At 40.7% G+C, this 22,757-nt stretch overlaps 1 protein-coding gene across 2 annotated transcripts in view; it reads left to right on the top strand.

Moving 5' to 3' along the window:
* Positions 1–358: 358 nt before the first annotated feature.
* Positions 359–22,757, top strand: part of ANAPC1 (anaphase promoting complex subunit 1) — a 35,658-nt gene continuing 13,259 nt past the window's right edge. Inside the window, exons 1-28 of one of the 2 annotated variants that reach the window (XM_032184187.1) lie at positions 359–664; positions 989–1,150; positions 1,330–1,381; positions 1,561–1,670; positions 2,064–2,146; positions 3,636–3,709; positions 3,976–4,124; positions 4,603–4,823; positions 5,446–5,655; positions 6,310–6,405; positions 6,873–6,963; positions 7,081–7,146; positions 8,027–8,164; positions 9,247–9,387; positions 9,746–9,806; positions 10,327–10,514; positions 11,288–11,362; positions 12,374–12,639; positions 12,993–13,084; positions 13,830–13,978; positions 15,621–15,699; positions 15,808–15,844; positions 15,946–16,016; positions 16,145–16,323; positions 19,152–19,378; positions 20,592–20,710; positions 21,261–21,532; positions 22,351–22,585. In XM_032184187.1, the coding sequence (XP_032040078.1) occupies positions 452–664; positions 989–1,150; positions 1,330–1,381; positions 1,561–1,670; positions 2,064–2,146; positions 3,636–3,709; positions 3,976–4,124; positions 4,603–4,823; positions 5,446–5,655; positions 6,310–6,405; positions 6,873–6,963; positions 7,081–7,146; positions 8,027–8,164; positions 9,247–9,387; positions 9,746–9,806; positions 10,327–10,514; positions 11,288–11,362; positions 12,374–12,639; positions 12,993–13,084; positions 13,830–13,978; positions 15,621–15,699; positions 15,808–15,844; positions 15,946–16,016; positions 16,145–16,323; positions 19,152–19,378; positions 20,592–20,710; positions 21,261–21,532; positions 22,351–22,585 (3,856 nt within the window). In that variant the 5' untranslated portion in view covers positions 359–451. The remainder of the gene's footprint in view (positions 665–988; positions 1,151–1,329; positions 1,382–1,560; positions 1,671–2,063; positions 2,147–3,635; positions 3,710–3,975; positions 4,125–4,602; positions 4,824–5,445; positions 5,656–6,309; positions 6,406–6,872; positions 6,964–7,080; positions 7,147–8,026; positions 8,165–9,246; positions 9,388–9,745; positions 9,807–10,326; positions 10,515–11,287; positions 11,363–12,373; positions 12,640–12,992; positions 13,085–13,829; positions 13,979–15,620; positions 15,700–15,807; positions 15,845–15,945; positions 16,017–16,144; positions 16,324–19,151; positions 19,379–20,591; positions 20,711–21,260; positions 21,533–22,350; positions 22,586–22,757) is intronic. The other variant, XM_032184188.1, reaches the window with a different exon arrangement.

A 22,757-nucleotide genomic window follows, 5' to 3' on the forward strand; every position in this document is an offset into this window, starting at 1 on the left:
TAGAGCTTAGGGAAATGGTTTAGTGGGGACTGTTAGTGTTAGGTCAGAGGTTGGACTCGATGATCTTGAGGTCTCTTCCAACCTAGAAATTTTGTGATTCAACCCACGCTGTGATTCAACACGGATCGGGGTGCCTGTAACCCCCAGAGGGCGCTTTGAACGGGATCCCCTCGGGCTGGGCTCACCGCCACCCCTCAGCAGGCGTCGATCAACCCCTTCCCCGCCCTTCCCGCCCGCCCGCCATTTTGCGTCCCGCCGGCCCCCGCGCGCGCGGCGCGGAGCAGGGCGGGAGCCGCAAGATGGCCGCGCCCGTGTGAGAGCCGCCGCCGGCGCCTCCCCCGCCTCTCCCCGCCGCCCTTGCCCGAGCGCGGCGCAGCGCAGCGCAGCTCCGCCGGCGGGGCCCCGGGGCCTCAGCTGCGCGGCCCGGAAATAATGAGGATATCGGGCCCCCATGTCGGACCACTGTGAAGAGAGGGCGACGATGATCGCGGCCGGCGACCTGCAGGAGTTCGCCCCCCGGGGCCGCGAGCACTGCCGGCGCCACCCCAGCGCCCTCACCCTGCAGCTGCGGCGGCTGCAGCCCGCCTCCGAGCTCTGCTCCTCCGACGGGGCGGCCGGCCTGGTGGGGTCCCTCCGCGAGGTCACCATCCACGAGCGGCAGCGGGTACGGCTGCTAACGGGCGGCATTTGCCCTCAGATTAGTAAATTACGAGGTTAAATCGCCCCCCGGGGGGTCCCCGCCGCTCCGCCTGCTGCCCCCGGTGCTGTTAACAGCAGGGGTGGTCCGCGGGAAGGCGCCTGAAGTGCCAAGCAAATCCCTCTTGTCCCCCTGTGCTTTCCAAAAAACCCCGCTTCCTCGGGACGTCGCCCACATCAAGCTGACAGAGTGATCACTGGGAAACTGCCACCCGTTGGGATCCCTTGGTAGCCTGTCACCCTGCGATGCCTTGTAACTTTTCCTAAAAATTATTATTATTTTTTTTTTTAGGAAAGTTGGCAGTTGAGGAAGGGTGCCAGCGATGTTGGGGAAGAAGTGGACTACGACGAAGAGTTGTACGTGGCCAGCAATATGGTCATCTGGAGCAAAGGAAGTAAAAACCAAGCGTCTACCGTTTATAAAGCTTTCACTGTTGACAGCCCTGTCCTACAGGTACGAAAACATGGAAAAACGGTGACTGAATGAACGTACGTTAGCTAAATACCTGCTGGCCACCTTGAATAGTACTTCAGCGTTTTGAGGTGGAATTGTGTTAGTAAATACATACAGATGAGATTCAATAGTAACATCAGATTGTTCTTCAGACATAACTCCGCTGTATTTGGTTTTAGGCCTTGTGGTGTGACTTTACCATAGCCCCGGAAAAATCTGAAAAAGCTGATGGTGAGTTTTATGCTTATTGTAACACCAAATAAATACTTTGAGTTCAGTTCTCAGCATGAGATGTTACTCATCAGGAACTGCTGTATGAAGACTGCTACCCTGCCCCTTGAGTTTACGCTTTGTGTGTAGTGAATGTCTAAGGAAAGAGAGAATGTTAATGTTTTTTGTTTGTTCTGCAGTTTCGGGCACTGATGAAATAGTAGAGAAATGCATCTGCATATTGCAGAACTCATGTATAAACGTGCATAGCATAGAGGGAAAGGATTACATTGCTGCTTTACCCTTTCAGGTAAGTGCTTCACCTTTTTTTTTTCATAAATGGGCTTGTCATCTGTTTGCACACTGTACCGTGGTGGGGAGTCGTGCGTAAAGCACTGCTGTTGGTGGCTGCCTGAAATCTTCATTCTGGTGGGTGAACGTGGCAAAGCTGATGAGTGTGGTGGTGTTGTTAGGGCGTTGGAATACTTCTGGAAGTGTGGTGGTGTAACCAGTTGTAAGAAGTGGGATAGTACGGGAGCGCCAGCTTGGTAATCAGAGAACCTGTGCTTACTGACGTTACCCTTGTCTCAAGAAAAGGCCTAAGCACCTCAGTTTGCTATAATGAGATATCCAAACTTGAAACATAATTGATGCAGTAAATACTTGATACCTTTGTCATGACTATATCTGTAATTCGTTATAGGTTGCAAATGTCTGGCCAACAAAATTTGGTTTGTTATTTGAGCGTAGTAGTTCTTCACATGAAGTACCTCCGAGTCCACCCAGGTATGTGATGAGTGGATTTTGATTGTTTTGCTACAGACCGTTTGTTAATTTAATACTGGAATATAAGAGTTGAAGAGCAATAATGAAAGGATCTGTGTGTTCATCACAGGGACAGGTGAAATGAGAACTCATGGGAAGGGGCTGTATGTCGAGTCATAACCTCCTCTGATACTGTGTTGTCTTTACTTGGGAGTGGTGATCCTGAGAACAGGATTTGGGAAGCAAGTAGAGTATTACTAACCTAATTTTATTAAGGTTTGTCCTGGGAATTGGTTTCAGTCTGTGATAGCCAATGGGGAGATTCACTGGGAGAATTGTCACTGAGATTTTTTTTCTCAGCTGCAACATGCTTTGAATGTGTGGAGCATCCAGCCCTGTATTTGTAGACCATGTGCTTGGTAGCTTGACATATAGCTGAAGAGAAGAGTAAGGAGTTGGTAGGCTTGAATGTATCTGCAGCTTGTATATATTTACAGCCTGAATGTGCCTGCTTGCTCTCTCTTGGTCTTTATGTATACATTCCAGGTACTTGTGATTGTCTCGTTCTTGTTAAAATTGGGGCTAGAAATAGAGGTCTGGAAAAGACTCAAGAGAGAAGAATCTGGAAAAGAAAATGTTTCCATGAGCTAACTGCAATGGATGTTCTGTTTTAATTTTGATATAAGCTTAAATGTTAGCTCAGATAAAGAGCCCACTTAATGTGCTGCTGTGGTGTGCTCTCACCACCCTGCCAGTGGGGACAGTGAAATGTCTTTATCCATTTACAAATGGAGTTAGGCAGTGAGTTAGGGGATTTGTTCCATTGAATCTGAACCCTTGATAAGGTGTTAGGTCTTCCAGCCTACTACTGCATGTTTTGTGTCTAGTGGCTGGCCTTGGCCAGCCATCTGCACTGGACCCCTTTGGGATTACTGGATTACTACAGGATGAAGATGTCCCCGTCGCAGGCTTTTCTGCTCTCTGGTACTTTGCAAAAATCACGGTTGATCCTACGTAATCTGGCCTTCCATGAAAAGTTTTACTGCCATCACAGACGGTTGGCACTATTGCTGCTCTGTGGTGGATACAGATTACCTGATGGCTGTCTGCTGGTCTGGAACCTGGGTGGGGAGTTGTGGAACTCAGACTCAGCTGGAGTTTGGGTAAAGAGTTTTGTCCTCCTTGTAACTCCCCTGGTACCAGCTCTGTTCAGTCAAGCCAACTAAAGTTTGTCGTGTGGCCACCAGGTGGGGTCATTCTCAAGTGCTCTGAGAAAATGTAAAAACCTAGACATCGTTTTTGGTAGACCAGCCTTTGTCTGACTCTGCTCAATTAACCAGAAAAGCTTACATTAATGGGATATACGTCTCTGCTGTTAGCTTTCGGGCTCAGATTTGTTAAGGTCTGAAGAGTTGTTTTGGGATTGCAGCATGTGCACTGGTTGCATGAGAGAGCAATTATGCTTGTTAGCATTTGTTTTTTGAACATGATTTGTTTCATTTCTTTCTAGAGAACCTTTGCCCACCATGTTCAGCATGCTACATCCATTAGATGAGATAACACCTCTTGTCTGTAAATCTGGAGGTAAGTTTAGATCATTATGCATTTGACGTCAAATGCTTAATGTATCACTCAAGCGTTTTCTGTATTACAAAATTGGCAAATAATCACTCATTCAAGAATTCAGGATTGGGTTGTTTTAGCTGCTTCATGAACAGGGAAACTGTTCAAGAAAGAAGCCCAGACTGCAGGGAAAAAATAAAAGAGTATGAAAAATGCTAACCTTGTAAATGATAACACTGCTGTGGAAATAATGTTTTCATCTTAACTGAAGTTAACTACTTCTTTAGCAGGTGTGTTTGGCTCTGCTAGAGTGCAGTATGTTGCTGATTACACCATGAGGATCGTGTTCCTCAGTGCTGAACCTTCCATTGTGATGACCTATGATACCATACAGAGTTTACATACTGTTTGGGCTCTTCGTAGAGTAAAGCCAGAGGTACAATTTTATTACTGACTAAATACTGTTCCAAAATTTGTGTGTGTGTTTACATGCCATTATGGCCGTGCCGGTTAGAAATGGCTGATGATTTATTTATGCCAAAAAATAGGGTGACTTTAAAAAAAATATCTTTCATGTTTTTGACTGTACCACAGTCATGGAGATCACACAATAGCGATGGCTATGTACTATACTGTGCTTATCATGATGTTCCTTCCATTGTACCAGAAGGTTTGGACTGTGCTCAAACTGTTGTTTTCCATAAGAAAAGTGACAGCTTACTGCCTGAAAACCATGGGAGTAGTTATGGTGACTGGAAGGGAGAAAGCATGGTTGGAAGGAATAATTTTTAGGCTAAGTACCTACATAGGCATATGTTTTTAACATCTAACTGATTAGATAAGCTGTTTGAGTGTCATCCTGGCTGTTACTGCCCATGTGTGATTTGAACATAGAGAGCTCTTTTCTCTCCCAGGAGCAGAACACGGTGCTGAAGTTCTCGGAGCAGATGGGCACACCACAGCATGTGGCCACCAGCAGCTCTTTGACTGCTCATCTCAGGAGCCTTTCAAAAGGAGACTCGCCTGTGGCCTCACCTTTCCAAAACTACTCATCTATCCACAGCCAGAGCAGATCAGTGTCATCACCCAGCATGCAGTCCCGCTCGCCGTCCATCTCCAACATGGCTGCTTTGAGGTGGGTGCTGAACATAACGTGTAAACAGATGATACCAAAGGAATTTGAGTGACAGAACAGGCAGCACATCTGGTATTGTTGTCTCTCTGCCCTTACAAGTCTGTCTGCCTAAGGTGTACGTGCCTTCTCTGCTACACCATCTGAACGCCCCCTTGGAATGCTCTTGTGACGTTTATGTGCTATTACCTTTGTAGCACAGGAGGGTAATTGGTGTGTAGGAGACAAAGAGACTATTCTGTCATCACACAGCAAGTCTGGTGGAGTTAAAAGACCTGGAGACAGTTACCGAGTCCCAGAAGTGTTTTCAGTTTCTAAAGAAAGCCATGTTTAGAGGGAACAGGTTGAGATATATTTTTACATACTGGACCACACACAGTAAAATGTTGGTTTTCTTACTTCTGAAGTTTCATTTATTGGATTTTGACAGAGATGACTGGAAGAGAATGGAGAATTGTTTTCATACGACAATGTATTGCTAAAGGAAGCCAATACTGCGCTATCTGCTGTTTCAGGAGGATTTTGTTTTTAAAGTCTCAATGCATGAGCTTCCTGGCTTAATGGGGATTCTCTATCTGGTTTTGTAAATTCACTTTTCAGTAGTGTTTTATGTCTTTGCTTGCAGCCGCTCTCATTCCCCTGCCCTGGGAGTACATTCGTTCTCAGGAGTTCAGAGGTTCAACTTTTCCAGCAATACTCAGTCACCGAGGAGGCACAGTATTATACATTCTCCGAACAGCACTTCCAGTGATTCCTTTCTTATAACAGAAACCGAACCAATCATTCCTGAGCTATGTATAGATCATCTGTGGACAGAAACCATCACAAACATGAGGTTAAGTGCTTTTGCTGGAATGTGAGATTTCCAATGGGGGCTGGGGAAGGGAAGTAAAATGACAGCTTATTTTCCATGTGTGCTTTTTTCCAAATAGCACCGATTTTAAAAAGGTGCATGAACCTGCACTTCCTAATTTTTCAGAAAAGTGATGCTCACTAAGTGCCTAGATCTCTTGAACAGAGAGTTGGGCACTTGGAATGGTTTTCTTTCTTGTGTTACTCGTAGTTCTCTGAACTGGGTAGCGCTTTCATGAGATCTCTCAAGCAAAGCAGGTTCAAATCTGACCATTGATTTAGGTGTCCAGTTTTGTTTGTTTTTGTTGTTGTTTTGTAAAACTCTTTAGGGGGAATATCTCTTGCCCTGTTACCATCAAAAAGGACAAAACACACCATAAAACTTAAGATTGAATGGGAGAGCAAAGCCAAATATCATGTGCTCTGCATGCCAAAAAGTAGGGAACGTGAAGACTGGAGTGCTAGAAAATTAATTTATAGTGGAAGGACTAAAACTGAGACTAGCACATTCTTAGCAACTTGATGCACTGCTAATTGAAGTCCAATGAGTCCCTACAGTCTGTGGCCATTGTGTTTTCTTAATTAATTTTTTTATAGTAAACCTAACGCTGTGCTGATCATTGTGTCTCATTTGCAGAGAGAAGAATTCCCAAGCATCAAAAGTGTTTATTACTACTGACCTTTGTGGGCAGAAGTTCTTGTGCTTTTTAGTGGAATCCCAGCTCCAGCTGCGGTGAGCATTCCTGTCTTGGGGACAGGTGAAAAAAGGGGAACACTCTAAAAATTACTAGCCAGATATGGGTTTTAATGTACTTACTCCTTCAAGTAGTGGAAACTGTTACGACAAAACGAAGTATATCACTGTCTCTCATATGGCTTGTTTTTAACCAGATTGGCATATATTGTTCGGGCTATTTAAAGGAAACTGAAATTGCAAGAGTATGTTTGCTGTACTTTGAGTGGTATTCTTATTTATCCTCAACTTTACCCAGTAGAATTACATTGGGGATTTCAATTAGAGTAGGAGAGTAAAAGTAAAATGATAGCAGGGCAAAACAAGCAAAGGAAGGAGGAAGTAACCAAGTATACCGCAGTATAGTTAACTGTACCATGTAACACAACTTTAATTTTTTGTCTTCTTTCTGTAACAGCAGATAGGACAGTCCTTTTACGTTTCCTGTTGTTTTCTCAAATCTCTAGGTGTGTAAAGTTTCAAGAGAGCAACGATAAGTCACAGCTGATCTTTGGCTCTGTTACCAATATTCAAGCAAAGGATGCAGCTCCAGTGGAGGTATGTATCTTTGTATAAACTGTTAGCTGTTCAGTGTCCTGCTTTGTCATTTGTGTCATCCAGTTGTAATATTTTACTTAAATACAAGAAGCTGAATGTGGTGTTTGATTCTTGCAGGGCATTGATACACTGCTGGTTCTGGAAGGCAGTGGCAATCTAGTGCTTTATTCCGGAGTGGTTCGGGTAAGTAACAGTGTTTTCTGTTCCCAAACAAATGTTTGAATCTTTTGTTACAAACTAGGCTGCGAAGAGGAATCTTGGCCTTACATGATACCATTTTAAGCTAGTGCAGACTGCCTCTGATTTGAGACTTGATTGAGAAGGTGCCTGTGCTTATGTACCAAGTGTAGTTTCTGTGCAGTGCTGGGAAGATGGTTCTGAAGAATGACTGGCTCCTTGTGGTACAACTAAATAACCTCTTAAGCATTTTTTTATTTTTTTATTTTTTATTTACAATAGTAAAATGCAAAAGTAATGCAATTCTTTCAAACAAAGAGAATGTCAAGAATATGGAAAACAAGATTTTTTCCTAAACTAAAACTTCTGAAACTCCTATGTAGGATGCTGGACAGTTTTAGATGTCAAATCATTCTGCTTTACAGAGGGTTGTTGTTAGGATGGATGCAATTCATTCAAAATAATTAAAACATTTTTTTAATTGTATAGAGATGCACTATGCTCTTTCAATGTATGCAGAGGATTTGGACACAGGGGTCTGCACATAAAGATGTGTGTGTGTGTAGTAAGTATACTGAGGAAAAAAACACTCTAAAAGTATAGCTTTCCTAATTAAACTGCTTAAAACATTTGGTGGAAATAGAACTGTAAGCAGTAGTGTACAATACTGACCATATATGGTAGTTTTTTCAGTGTATCGTGATCTGAAGAAAGGCTTAAAACTGATGACAGCTTTTTAATTTTCAGAGGCTTTAGGTCAAATACACGTCCAGTTTTCTTAAAACTTTTCCTTTAAGATGTTAAAATCTGAAAACATCCATATATCTAAGAAAGCTCATGGAAGCATAGGCGTGAAATTTATTTTCCTATATATTGTTCATAAAAGGTGGGAAAGGTTTTTATTCCTGGACTGCCTGCTCCATCCCTGACAATGTCCAACCAAATGCCTCGGCCCAGCACTCCATTGGATAGTGTCAGCACTCCATCCAAGCCTTTGAATAAACATCTGGGGCCCTTAGAAGAGGTAAGAAGAAACAAAATCCTGCCTTGAAAAGGTTTTAGATGTAACAGCTTTGGCATAATTTATCAAGTAACTGGATACCTTTTTTTGCTAGAATGTATTCTGTGAATATAAATAGCATATGTATTCCATTACTTGTACCCAGACAGATTTATTGAAAATGTAGTGGGAATGGTATTTTATGCTGATATCTTCTATTTGGGAGTGGTCTTTATTCAAAATTGAGTAGTTCTACATAAAAGCTTCCTTGTGAACATTTTAGCATGTAAAAACAAACTTTACAATCCCTGAGACGTATCTGTTTCTAAATTACAAGGCATCTGAAGGCAGACACATCAGTTTTCTTTTAGAGGGGCTTCCAGTCCCTTCTCATTGCTTAATAGTGCAGAATTGAGGCTTGGACATGGCTGGGAACACAAGTATTTTGCCAGAAAAGGTCTGTGTTACTTTGAACCTTGTGTAGCTGTCATTAAAGACTCATTACGGCTCTACTTCTCTTATTTCTCCGTGGTTCATCAAGAACACTCTCTTTCTTTCCACCCTAGTTTTCAGCTTCCTTCTCCACAGACTCCATCCGTAGTTTCTTCATCTACCACACTTCCTATTCCTCTGCCTGGTTTAATTTGGATGCATTGATACATTAAGATAAATGAATGTAGAGTGATGGCTGAGGGCAGAGCTGGGTATGTGACACAAATCTTGTAAGCCATGTTCAACATGCGGGACTAGCTGACAGAGTAAACTGAAAAGGCAATTTAAGTACTTGTTTATTTAATGCTTGGCAATTAAAAGTTTGGCATTTTTCCTTCAAATGATTGATTGATTTCAACTTTTGAGGTATCTTTTGGAACTAATTTGTTTATTTTTCTTCTGTAAGCCACTGAATACACAGTGATCTATTTTGTGCTGCCCTGTTTGTTCACCTATTTATGATTTTTGTAAAATTTCTGATGGAAAGGATGGAAAGACGCTCACAGTTGTTTTCAAAATACATATTAATACTTCAAAAATGGTCATTTTAGCTGTCCTTTGTTCAGTTGCTCTTGTTTTAACAATTCTATGTAATCACTTTTACCACTTTTCAGAGTGTGCTTTTGTCACCAGTTCCAGAGCTAAGGGATTCTTCCAAACTTCATGACTCGACTTATGTGGAGGACTGCACATTTCAGCAGCTTGGAACTTTCATTCATTCTCTACGAGACCCTGTCCACAACAGAGTAACTTTAGTAGGTATTCTGTAATTTGAGTCAACGCTTAGCAAAGCAAAATGAGGGGTATGCTTACTTCTACTGTATAGTAAGACATTGCTAGCAGCTCCCGACCAATAGCAAGGTTATATATTACTCTACAGAATACCCTAGAAGGCACAGAAGTTTATCAGTTCCTTCAAGTGAGTCAGGTCAAGATTCATTTCAAGTGTCTCATGTAGCTATCATATGAGGTCACAAATCTTAAATGTAACAAATACCCAAGAGTTAGGAATATGCTTAATATATAAATGAGTTCTGAGCTGATGAAAAAGGACCCTAGCTTTATCTAAAGATACATCTTGTAATTCAACTCTTACATTTATTTTTTTTTCAGGAACTTAGCAATAACACAATGGTTCGGATTACAATTCCTGAAATTGCCACTTCGGAACTAGGTACAAGTCAGAATCTGTCACATGAAATATGTTGCATAATTTTTGAGGGTTCTTTTTTGAAGTAGTTTATGCATAGCTTAGACTACAGTGATTCAGTACCATGTATTCCAATCACCGTTAGCTTACCTTGTAGAGCTGCTGCTATTTATTTAGTTATGTTCTGTTACTTCTAGTGTTTCACCTGCCACACTTTTAGAACTTCCTGTGTTCTTTAAGTTGCTTTATTCTCTACTGTTTATGTTCTTGCTTGAGGCTGAGATGTCAGTTCAGACACGAGTTGGTTTCATTAATAAGCAAAAAGACATTTCCCCCCCGGCTTTGTGTGGTGAATTAGAGAGGCTGTGTTTAACCTGAACTGAAGGAACAGAAGGTTGTGTGGTGTGGCTTTTATTGAAACAGTTTCCAGAAAGTTAAAAGTAGGTCCAAGAACTGTAGAGATTTTTAGCACTGACTGGATGAGTAGTATCAGGAAGTAAGATGGAAAACTGGCCTAACTTTTGCTTTTTTTCTGTCCCAACAGTGAAAAGATGTCTGCAAGGGGTCAAAGCTATACTGCCCAAGGAAATAGCTGTACAGATGCTTGTCAAGTGGTACAATGCTTATAATGCTCCAGGAGGACCAAATTATCATTCAGAATGGAATTTATTTGTAACTTGTCTCATGAATATGATGGGTTATAACACAGAGAGACTGGCCTGGACGCGTAATGTAAGCAAGCGTGTATGTTTGTTTTCCTAGCTTAGGTTACTACTACTGGTAATTCTTCAAGGTTTGAAATGGTTAGAGAGACACTGAAGTAAAAAGTAGATTGTATCTTGTTTTAAACGATGAATCAGTTCTATATTTCTAAATTTCAGGTATACGTTTTAGTCTGTGCTTATCATGATACTTGTAAGATTCTTACCACTAAATGGTCAGGTGAAAATAAATTATGAAGATTTTACTCCATTTCATAACTAACACTGATGCACTAAACATTTGTTTCAAGTAACCCATATTAAATCTATTTTGTTTAGAAGCACAGATCACAATTCCTGTTTCCTGTTTCTTAAAGAAGATTCTCCCTGCAATTTCCCAGCAGTTGGCAGCATTTAAAGTTCTATTTTTCTAGCTGTTTCACTGAATTTATTTGGAATTTTCTGTGAGTTTTCTGCTAGCAAGTACATTTGCAGCACTCACAGGAGGTGGAGGGGGGGGAAAGCAGGGATATGTATATTGCTGAAATTAAAGGAATTACAGTATACCCATGTGGCTAGCGTTGGCTCATCCCTACCTTTTCATCTGTCCTAGTAAATACCAGGTGTTAGGCAGTCAAACTGTGAAGTTCATGCACCATACACTAGACTAACTAGCTGTGTAAAAAAATCTAATTGCAATATGTGTTTTATGTGAAAACAAAGTATCAATACAATTGGTGATTTAGCTATGCAACCTTGGACGTTTTAATATTGAGCTACTTTTGGTCTTCTCATTTCTTACAGCTTGACTTTGAAGGATCGCTTTCACCAGTTATTGCTCCAAAGAAGGCTAGGCCGTCAGAAACAGGGTCAGATGAAGTAAGAAATGGTTCTCTTTTACAAATAAAAGCTGCAGGGGTGAGGGGGTTGAGTTTTTTTTGTTTTGTTTTTTAAAGGCAAACAGGGGAACTCCTGAGTAGTGCATTTCATCTGAGTTCACCCAAGATTACAAGCCTTTGGGGGAAGAAAAGTTATTTTGCCCTGTGCTGTGGCTGTATCGTGTGACCTTGCTTGTCAGGGTCCCAGTTTCAGAGAAGTTGGACTCAGTAATGAATGTAATATGAATTACAAAGCAACCCCGGGCAGTCTCCTGACAATGTCAATTGTCTCCTAGATTCTTTATGCCTTTAAAATAAAGTTGGCTTACTCTCCTGTCCACTCAGCACCTTTAGCAAGCTAGGGGCATCAAATTACATACTTCACTGAATGCACCGATTCTCATTGAATTCAGTAGAGTGTTGAAGATTGATTCACTGAGTTTTGCCTAGGCAGGAATAGGAAGTTTTCTTACGCAGGCAGTGGATGAGACTTACTAGCATTCCACTATAAGAGGCTTATAAGCTACGGTGATTCAGTCATGCCATTAGTTTTTTGTGTGTTGACAGTTCAGTGAGCCCATGGGGCTACAGGCTGCAGTCTGCCTGAAACAAAAGGTAAGATCTAATGCCTGATGTACTATGATAGGGGAGGTGCAAAGAAGACTGGGAGCACTGGGTGAATGGCATAAATACTCAGGAAGATGTGTCATGAACAGAATTATTGGTGCAAAAAGGCACTTTAAATCAGCTTTTTGTTTTTATGTTCTCTTACGTATAAGGCTTTGTTTCTTTAATGTATTAGAGGTGGAAAAAAACAAACAAGGATGTAACTTAGCACTTGAATCTTGCTGCTGCATAGCTTGCAGGGTTTGTGTGGCACATTCACCATAGAACAATTACATTTGTATTGGTTTAGGGGAAAACCTTCTTCTGCAATGGTGCTTTGGAGTTCACTTGCTGGAAGTTTTTGTTCTCTGAACCTCTGCCTCTTTCTCCTGTTTGTTTGATCTAGGACTGGGAATACCTCTTGAGCTCTGATTACCATAGGAATTTTGAGTCTCATCCTGTAGCCAAAGCCTTGAGATTGGACCCTCTGGAAGTTTCAGCTCCAAAGGATGACTTTTTACAGAGCCTTAGCCTGGATTCCTCAACCCTCCTTTTTACCCATATTCCTGCTATTTTCTTTGTTCTTCACCTGATCTATGAGGAGCTCAAACTGAATAGTCTAATGGGAGAAGGAATTCGTTCACTTGTTGTTCTTCTGGTTCAGCTGGCCAGGTATGCCAAACTGACAAATCACAGATATTGTATATTGTTCATTGTCTCTCGATGATGGCTGTATATGTTTTATTTATTTATTTTAAAAGAGGAATTGGATGGACTTCTCATATTTTTGAAGAAAATGAATAAATAATGGTTAAAGATATTTCCAGTAGCAAATCTCTTGTATAGTTCTTGCTACTTGCCATCATCAGCATGATTCACAAATCTTAGTTCTTGGTAGTTGGGTTTTATCCCTGTGGTACAAGAAAGGGAGAGTGAGGAAGTATGCTCAACAGATTTTGTAGGTCAGTTTTTTGTTTGTTTTTTTGTTGTTCCTTCTAATGTGGTTCACATCTCTTTCATTTCAGGGACTTAAAACTTGAAGCTTATATAGATTATTACTACAGAGACTATCCGGCCCTTGTAAAAAGCTCCAGACAGACTTGCATAATTGATCAAGGTGAGTTTGAAATTAGAACAATATAGCCACAAACTGGTGCCTCCACGAGATGCTTCACAGAACAAAGACCTGGGAGGGAATGATGTTTTTATTCTAGAAAACTCCTAGCTTAGGCTTGCTGAGAAATGCTAGCAGAGAGCTGTAGAAAAGCCTGGTAGTGAGATGTGCCTCCACTGTGAAAAGTGTCTGTAGGCTGGCAGACTCGCAGTTTATAGTTCATAAAAACTTAATCAGAGCTAAAAGCACAGTCAGAAAAGCTAAAATAAGGACATATATTGTTTTTGCATTTGTTTAGTGTACTACCAGCTGAAATTTGCTAGTCACGTAAGACAAACTACTGTTTTTCCCTGACCTAAATATAATCTCATAATATTGGTCAGGCTTTGCTGCTCATATTTGTGGACAGGGAAGGCAAAGAAGTTACAGCTAAGTTGTTCTCTCACTTAAGCAATTTAATGTTGTTGAATTACAAGACTGTTCCCTTGAGGCTTTTGAAAGTTACATTCCTTTTCACTGTGGGCTGAGATTTTATTTTCTTGAAAGACAGAAAGGTGTCTTGTGCTTTTTTTACTGTCTAGCTATAAACTTCCATCTAACAGGAGGCAGATATGATCTGTAGTGTTTTGGTGAAATGCTGTGTTTCTCTAGTTGTACAAAAGAAGTACTGTAGGGCTTGCTTTGGGAATAGTGGAGAATTCTGTGCATTTGCCACGAACTCAGTGTCATTACTATTCATATGATTAAGTCCAAACAGGTTTCATGCACCATCCCTCATTTTTTTCTGCTGAGCCTCCAAGTATCTTTCAGTGGCTGAGTTCCTGTCTGAAGGGAGAAGGAGTGCAGCCTTATCCTTACTTACCAGGAATCTGTGAAAGGAGCAAACTGGTAGTAGTGGTATGTACTTTGGCAAAGAGGATGTGTTTTCTTTTGTCAGCATAGCAGCACTGTGGCCACAGTTTGCCCCAGCTGCTTAATTTTATGTGAGTGAAGTGCCATTAATGGGAAGTCAAATAATGAAGGGTTTAATCATACCACGTGAAGCAATTAGAGCCTACTGGAGCAGTATTGAGCCTGTGATAAATAACTCTGCTGAGGATCGTGACTGTAGCTGTATTGTTTGGACACCTGAGCATCTCTGAGGGATGCTGCACTGTACTATGTAGACCTCATCTGTCTGCAGGAGATTTTGTTAGTATCCCTGCAAGATAACTGTGTCAGCCTCTCTCTAGGGGGATTAACAAGCTTTTAGTGGAGAGAATTCCCTGCAAGTCCCATCTTCTCTTTTATCACTTTAATACTGAAGGGTGTGGATGGGTTTTAGCAGGTGGGAGGAGGTGTCTCAGACTGGGAAGAAGAGTTCATGAGTGCAGGGTGCGTGGCCTGTGCTTCACTGCTTACGTTTTTTTGTGGTTTGCAGTAGTGGCATGTGCAAGGTAATAATGTAACTCAGTTAACTGTATTTTGTAAGTGAGAATTTCCCGGCTTTTCTCTTGGGCATGTATCAACATAAATATTTAGCTGCATGAGTAGTTATTAGTGCTGATGTTATCTTCTAGACAGCCTTGACAGCTTATTCACTAAGTGTTTATGGAGAAAACCTGTCAATGCAGGATTTGGAGCAACGATGTTGAGCCTGAGGTGGCTGAAGAGAAAAACAGAGTGGTGAGGCTGTGATCCAAGTGTCCAGGATTAGTTGCAGTCTCAAATTTGAGCTTCCAGGATTCAGCCTGTCCTCTGCTTCAAAGTGTGCAGGGTGGAAGCAGCAACACTAAGACTGTTTAAAGTGCTGATGCTTTCACTTAAAATTTGCCCCTGCCCTCGAACTCAGGGGAACAATAGAGCCTTTTCCTCAGCCTAGCACCCATGTCTGTCCAACTCCATCTTTCTTTCTACTTCTGCCTGACTTGCCTATGCAGAGGTCAGAGCTGGCATGTCGGTAATGCAGCTTGTCAGAAGATCTTTGAGGATATAATCATAACAGATTTTTACTTGGATGTGATTTTGCCTTTGGCAAGCCAGCTTGTCTTGCTTTTTCAAAAAGTAAACGGTGACAGATCACTTTGATTTTGCTGATTAAATAGCTGAAGTGCACCCTGCTTTGAAAGGGGAGCAACTTTTTGCTCAGAGCCTCCACACAGTACCCAATACTCAAGAGGTGGGGGAAACTGAAAGTGAAGAGTGGTGTTCGTAGAAAATGTGTGTATTTTCCAAGAGAAAATAAATGAAGTGTGAAAAAGATGGGAAAGACAGTTAGGAATATAGTTTCCTGTTTTGAATATCTTTTTCTTTTTACCTTAGAAACAACTATTAGGGAGAATTCAGTTAATTGTTTCAAGGTTTATGTTTCCAAACTTGAATCTAGAAATCTAAAGCATAGAAGTTTCTTTGTTATTTCAACCTTTTACTTCATGATGTTTTCATAATAATCCCATCTCACTGTTTAAGATTAAAGTTAACTTCTGCTTGTTTTGATAGGCAGTATAGCAATAACTGCAAACTAAGTGGCTCTGTATTATGGTGTCTTTTTCCTATCCAGAGCGTGGCTTTGTACATACTTGGTGATGAGAGCGCTGTATCTAATGAAGCCTCCCATTATTTGTACAAGATTACATCAGGTAAAGATGCTTTGATGCCATCACAATATCTCCTAGTGTCTTGTGTTTGTTACATGCTGTCCTTTTTGCTTGGAGAACATGGGAGTAATATGGCTTTGTCTTTCCTAGGACAACGAAAACAGCAAATAGAACAGGATGACAGTCGGTATGGTTTTTAATATTATTTTAAACTCTGAATTTTTGTCTTTCTGCTGAATTTTTGACTAGTTTTTATTGGCTAATCCTTTATTTTCCATTATTTTACAGATGTAGTTTCAGACACAGCACATCTGTTTCTAGCCTGGCTGAGAAGTTAGTTATTTGGATGACAAATGTTGGTAAGAGCAGCTTTTTTCATTGTGTGACATGGTAACAGTTGTAAATAAGTCTCACGATTGCATAGGTACAAAAAACATTTTGTTTAGTTTTGGTAAAACAATTTCTTTTTATTCTCACTAATTTTAAGGTTTCACCTTAAGAGATCTGGAGTCTCTGCCGTTTGGTGTAGCTCTTCCTATTAGAGATGCCATATATTATTGTCGGGAGCAGCCTGCCTCGGACTGGCCAGAAGCAGTTTGTCTCTTGATTGGGCGCCAGGATCTGTCCAAACAGGCGTGTGAAGGGAACTTGCAAAAGGGCAAATCTGTGAGTATGGGCATAAATGGATTTCGTGGTACCAGATATTGGGCAGAGCACTCTGTTCAAAAACTTCTCCACCGTCTGCTGATGCTTGGGGATGTAGGTTATGGTATGTGGAAGGTGCAGCAATCAAAATTGAGGGCAGTGCAGGGTTTACACGTATACAAGGGTTTCAGTATAAAAAACAGCATCCGGCACAGGAAGAGTACATGCATAGCTGTGGTAACTGTCAATAAAACTGATTTTGAACTTAATTTAAGCATAGTGCTCAAAAGTTTTGCCTACGGAGCAATTTAGAATCATAGAATATCCTGAGCTGGAAGGGACCCACAAGGATCGTCAAGTCTAACTCCTAATTTGATTGCTTCTTTGTCTTCCTCCTTTCCAAAATGGCTGCACCTTTTAAAAGGTGTTAGAGAGGTTTTGGCCCTACATCCAGAGACCCTGCCATCAGAACAACGGTGGTGCAGGGAGAATGAAATGTGTATTTGTCAGTCTGGCTCCTTCTTGAGTTGGCATAGGTGGGGTCTCCCTTTTTGCTGGGTGAACTGGATTGCTTTCTGAAATACACTTCTCATATTTCTTCTTTTTTTCTTCTTTTTTTTTTTTTTTCCTTAAAAAGGGCTTAGTTACTTGTATCCTGAAGTAAATTGAAAAAAGTGTGCCTTTGGTTGTTTTTCTTTTAAACATTTTCTTCTGATGGTGGGAATCAGTAGCATCTTTTGGAGTTGTAACTCACTTAAGTGTTTGCTGTTGAGGACAGTGTGGAATCCAAAACTCTGCTTGAAAAAAGGCTAGTGCCATGCATAAAAGCACTTAATAGTAGTAAAGAGATTATCCGTAGTCTTTTCAGAAGTCAGGTAAAGGGACTTACCTTCTTAAGTACATCTTGGTCAAGATAATTTTTGCTGTCTTAGCTTAGGAAGTGATATTAAAATTACTTTTTTTTTTAACAGGGAATTTTGGACTAAGTGCATATCAGAAAAGTTAAAAGCTTTTACTCATGTAGAAGAAAAGTAAACAAGCTATATGTTCAAATCTGATGTGGCAGAGTTCGTTAAAAATTCATTTTATTTTCTGCTAGTGAACTTTTGCCCAGCTATAACAGTGCTGAATCTTAAAATGATGATAAATCTGATTTTATCACTTACTTTATAACAATGCCTCGAATATGTGTTACCTTAAAAGGATAAAGTGATCTTCAAACACCAAATTGTTTGTCATTTCTCAGGAGGGCAGGGTGGAGTTTCCTGTTTCAAAACGGACGCTGGCTATATGGGTGGTGCAGTTATGTATTGAGATTTAGTGCATATTTATCAGAAGAAATTGGTTTTCATTCATCAGCTGTTAGTCTACTTGCAGTCCTGGTGTCATGTGTTACAGTGAGCCTTTGGAAGACCCCATGGTTGATCTAGTCTATGTGATTCTCTGTCTTTAGCTTGCTGAAATTCTGAGGTATAGAACGGGAAAAACAACCAATTCAGAGAAATATTTTGCATTTTGTTTTTAGATTTATGGTATCAATATTTGTGTCGATACTTGCCTTGTTACTTTAAGCGAATCTTTTATCCATGGAAGATAGAAATGATAGAAAAGAGAGGCTGACTAATCTTAGGGTTGACATTCAAATTGTTTTGTCAGGAAACTACATTCTGCAGGAAAGCTTAGTTCTGCAGAACATGGTGAAGATAAAAAAAAAAAAAAAGAATTGTGCTTTATGCAGAGTGACAGACTTGTTTGGAGCAACTGTAGGTCAAGCAGACTGTGGGCATACACTGTTGCATCCTGACGTACTCTATCCCTGCTGTTCTTGGTGGTGGTCTTGTGCACTGCTTGTGTGATATGAATAAACTGGTGGGAACAGAGGCATAAATGAGGATTTTTAAAATCTTGCAGAGAAAAAGGGGTTTTCCATGATGCTTTGAAGCGATGAAATGCTTCAGTATTTTGTAGTCATACAGCCCTGCTTTGCAAATTCAGAAAACATTCTGGTACTGCAGTGAAAACTAGGTTGACTGACAGCAGCAAACATTTGGAATTCACTGCCATGCAGAATTTTTATTTTATTAAGTAGCTTGCTTTTCCCAGAGTTATTGGGATGGGAGGATAGGGAAATCCAAATTAGAGACCTAATTCATGAAGACATCAGTGATTATACATGTAACAGTAAAGCATGTGCCTGAACAGAATAGTCAGAACAACAGCCAGGTTAATGGTCAGTAGGTAGTGGAACTTTAAAAAGGACGTTGTTACCAAGGACTACATTTGTGCCTTTCGGAGCTTAGCTTCTGTTTTAATATACATTGAAACACTCATCCATGTTTCTGTTTTTCACTACTGAACTTGAAGAAAAAAAAAATCTTGTTTTCTCAGTCGTCATAGATAACTGTGTAGGCAGGGAGGGGAAAGCCCTTTACAACTACTGCTCTGAAACAAGAAATATTTTTGAAAGTAAGAGAACACAATTTCCTAAGTCACCTCTTCAAGCTTCCACTTTCTGGTTCTTTGCTCGCCAGCCTTTGCTAAAGCTTTGACATATTTGAGATGTCATTGCTTTCTGACATGATAGTTATTTATCCCATTTAAGTGTGCAAAAATAGCCAATTACAATGTTCAGAAGTCCTTGGGGCCTTCTAAATAAGTGTAAAGAGCGTATGAACAGTGTCATTCATGACTGCGCAAATACCAGTCCGTTCTATTTATAACACCCAGCTCAGTGCAGCTAATTTTGCTGAGTGCATTCAGGTTGTTATTCTAGTATTTGATGGCTTTCTGCTGGTTAGCAATATACATATGCACTGCTGAAAATGACTTTTTTTTTCTTTCCCTTGCAGTCTGTGGGCCCAGTGCTGTCCTCTGATATTCCCTCTGGAGCCGAATCAGAAGAAGATGAGGATGGCATGAATGATATGAATGAGGAAGTCATGTCCCTAATATGGAGTGAGGATTTGAGAGTGCAGGAAGTACGCAGACTCCTTCAGAGTGCCCGTCCTGTACGTGTCAACGTAGTGCAGATGCCAGAATCTAGTGACCATGAATACATAGAAGAAAAAGAAAACCGGTAAAGAATTCTGTCTGTTTCTAGCAGGTTTTCACTCAGGTGAAAAATGGTGAATATTTTTGGTGGCTTAAAGTTAAGTTTGTCTAATCAAATGGTGCAGTGTATTTTAGTCTGAATTGAGCATTGAAGTAGGCAGGCATGAGTGAGAGACATACAGAAGAGGGTTGTATTTTATAATCCAGGACTTTGAAGTTCATTGTGCACCAAAACTGTGCTGTATTGATTTGGATGGCTCTTGAGATTGGAGCAGCATATAGGAAAAGATTGTTAGTTCGAACCCCAGACAGCATGTTGAGATCAGCTGGGGTTTGAAAGCAGACTGTGGTGTTTTCTCCACCTATAAAGTAGTAAATATAAGCACAGGACCAATTCTGTAGATAACCTGCATCTGTAGAAAACAGCCCCTATGTAAAACTGGAAAGCCCTTTGTTTGGAGCTAATCTTAGGTCTAAGCAAGACTTTAGTTGGGGGACCTAATTAATTCTACAGAAAGCAAGTTTACTGCTTCATCCTTCTCTTGAAATTTCCTTTTGGAGCTAAGTCACCTCACAATGAATCCTGTTCTGGTTCTTCATTCACTTATTTTGGGGGTCTTAGAAGATTCTCTTTAAAAAACAAAACAAGGCAACAACAACAAAAGACAAACTTCAGAATATCATTAACATGCAAAACACTCCACAGAAGTAGAAAACTAAAGGAATGCATCGAGTTATTCTCTGACTTAACAAGCTGAGTAATCTAACAAGTCTAGAAAGTGTTTCCAGAGTAAGTCATAGAAAATTGTGGTCAGCATTCCTGGAAGTACATTATTAATTCTGTACACAGGTTATTACTAGATGTGATCACTAGTCATAGCAAGATCGCATATGGCAATTAACTTTGTTTTGCTTTCTCCTTTCACCTCGTTTCTGATGATGGCTGCTAACTTGTAGCATGGACTTGTTTAGCTAGCACCTAGCTTTAATGGAAAAAACAGAGGCAAATTTCAAAATCATGGCAGCTAAAGTTTATCGTTTAGATTAACCTCGTAGGGATCAGAGATTTTGCTTCCATAGTATAACCTGAAAAAATGAAGAAAACATGCTGTCTTGTAGACAGAAAAAAAAAAAGTCTGTCCAGTGCCTGGTGTCTGTAGGTTCATGTTATATCATTTATTTGGAGTATTTTTATGTACTAAGCAATTGGCTCAGTTTTGCTTTGATCTCCCCAACAGGCTGCTACAGCTGTGCCAGCGAACGATGGCACTGCCTGTTGGACGAGGAATGTTCACTTTGTTCTCATATCACCCTGTTCCAACGGAGCAGTTGCCCATCCCTAAGCTGAATCTAACTGGTACGTTGCTCAGCCTTTTCTTCTGAAGAAATTCAGTATTTAACAGAATGTGAGGGAATGTCTGTCAGTTGCTACCCCGTTGTTTTTTTGAACCTCTTGTAATTTTATAGCACCTTCTGTGCTTTTCCACAAAAAGTTTCATAGCAGAAATGAACTTTGTGAAGAAGTAGCCCTTTTTGTTTTGAATCTGCCACTTCTTTAGTATCTGCTTCTGGAATTGTCAAGAGCAATGTAATTTTCTAATACAGACCTTAAATCAGGTACATTCTGACAAGTGAAGAGAGGGGAAATAAATTGCCCAAGAATGTGCAGCTGTTTAGTGCTGGGGTCATACAGGATGAAGATACTGCAAAGTCCTCATTGCTGGTTTATCTAGTATACCGTGCTTCATCATCTGACATGCCCGAAGATATTCAAGGCTGTCTTCGGATCAGAAGTATTACTTCTCAAGCTGTCAGTGTTTTTCACTTGGCACCCTGCTGAAGTTGAGAGCTGTTTCTGAAGGGATTTGGATTCACCTAATTGCTTTTAATGATTCTGTTATGTGCAGGCCGTGCTCCTCCTAGGAACACTACTGTAGATCTGAACAGTGGGAACATCGACGTGCCTCCTAACATGGCTTGCTGGGCCAGCTTTCACAATGGGGTGGCTGCTGGGCTGAAGATAGCACCTGCTTCACAGATAGACTCCGCTTGGATTGTCTATAACAAGCCCAAAATTGCTGAACTAGCAAATGAATATGCAGGCTTCCTCATGGCTCTGGGTCTCAATGGACATCTCACAAAACTTGCCACACTCAATATACATGACTATTTAACAAAGGTGAGTTATTCTTTCATAAACAACAGAGAAATATCTGAACCTATTGATTTCTTTAAGCAAACAAACAAAGGAGTCAGCAAATTTCTTTGAAACACTGAGATGGAAGTTTCCTGGCGTGGGTGAGTATTCGAATTGCTTTGTTAATGTTAGCAGTATGGGACTTCATTTCTGATTAAAGGTTTTTCAGTAGTTTTGTCACTAAATATTTCCACATTGTGATGATGTACAGCTTATTGGGTAGGTGAATGGTCTGAATTTCCTCTGCTCAGTCTGTATCAAAAAGTTCTTGTTAATCTTTGTGCATGAGCTAGAGTTAGGGATCTGAGATTTTACATATATTAAAAGGCTGAAAATCATACGTGCTCTTGAAATCTCACCTTAAATTGTTAGAAGTTGTATCTATTTCCTTTAAAGCTTAAACAAGAATAAATGTTACATATGGTTGGTGGTTGGGAGGAATTGATAATGGACTATGAGGGAGATATGGTCCTCTTAAAGCAAAACCCTCAGGTTTTGCTTTTTAGAACAACCCAAATGTTGTGGGGATTTTTTTTGGAAACTAAATACCTGCATTATAGCCATGCCTAGCAGTTCATTGTGTAAGAATTTCAGTTTGGATTGTAATAAGATCTTAGAGCTGGGAAATACCCTTACACCCATAGCAGATAGCGTTCATTATTCCTGAAGAGTTGGTTCAGAAAGTTCAGCAGCTGTGTATATTGAAGAATGTAAGACTTGTATTAGATACTGAGACAAGTGTCTTTCCTTTTCTGAACATGCCTGCTTTCTTTGGTTGCTGATAATTGTTTTCTTTCTAGGGCCACGAGATGACAAGTATTGGACTGTTGCTTGGTGTTTCTGCTGCCAAGCTGGGCACAATGGACATGGCTATTACACGGCTTCTGAGTATTCACATACCTGCCCTGCTACCACCGACTTCAACGGAGCTGGATGTCCCCCACAATGTGCAGGTGGCTGCTGTGATAGGAATAGGCCTTGTCTATCAGGGCACTGCTCACAGGCACACAGCTGAAGTTCTGCTGGCTGAAATAGGTGGGTGCTAACGCTGGAAAAAAACAAGATGAGGGCTGGGAGAGTCACAACACATGCATGATTTCCACGATGCATTGTGGACCTGAAAGCATTAACATATTTTTTCTTTTAATTATACTTTTGCCACAGCAGTAGGCACCTCCCATTTCCCAAACTCCATTTTTTTCTTTCA

Source organism: Aythya fuligula, chromosome 3, assembly GCF_009819795.1.
Source record: "Aythya fuligula isolate bAytFul2 chromosome 3, bAytFul2.pri, whole genome shotgun sequence".
In the NCBI taxonomy this organism is placed as follows: domain Eukaryota; kingdom Metazoa; phylum Chordata; class Aves; order Anseriformes; family Anatidae; genus Aythya; species Aythya fuligula.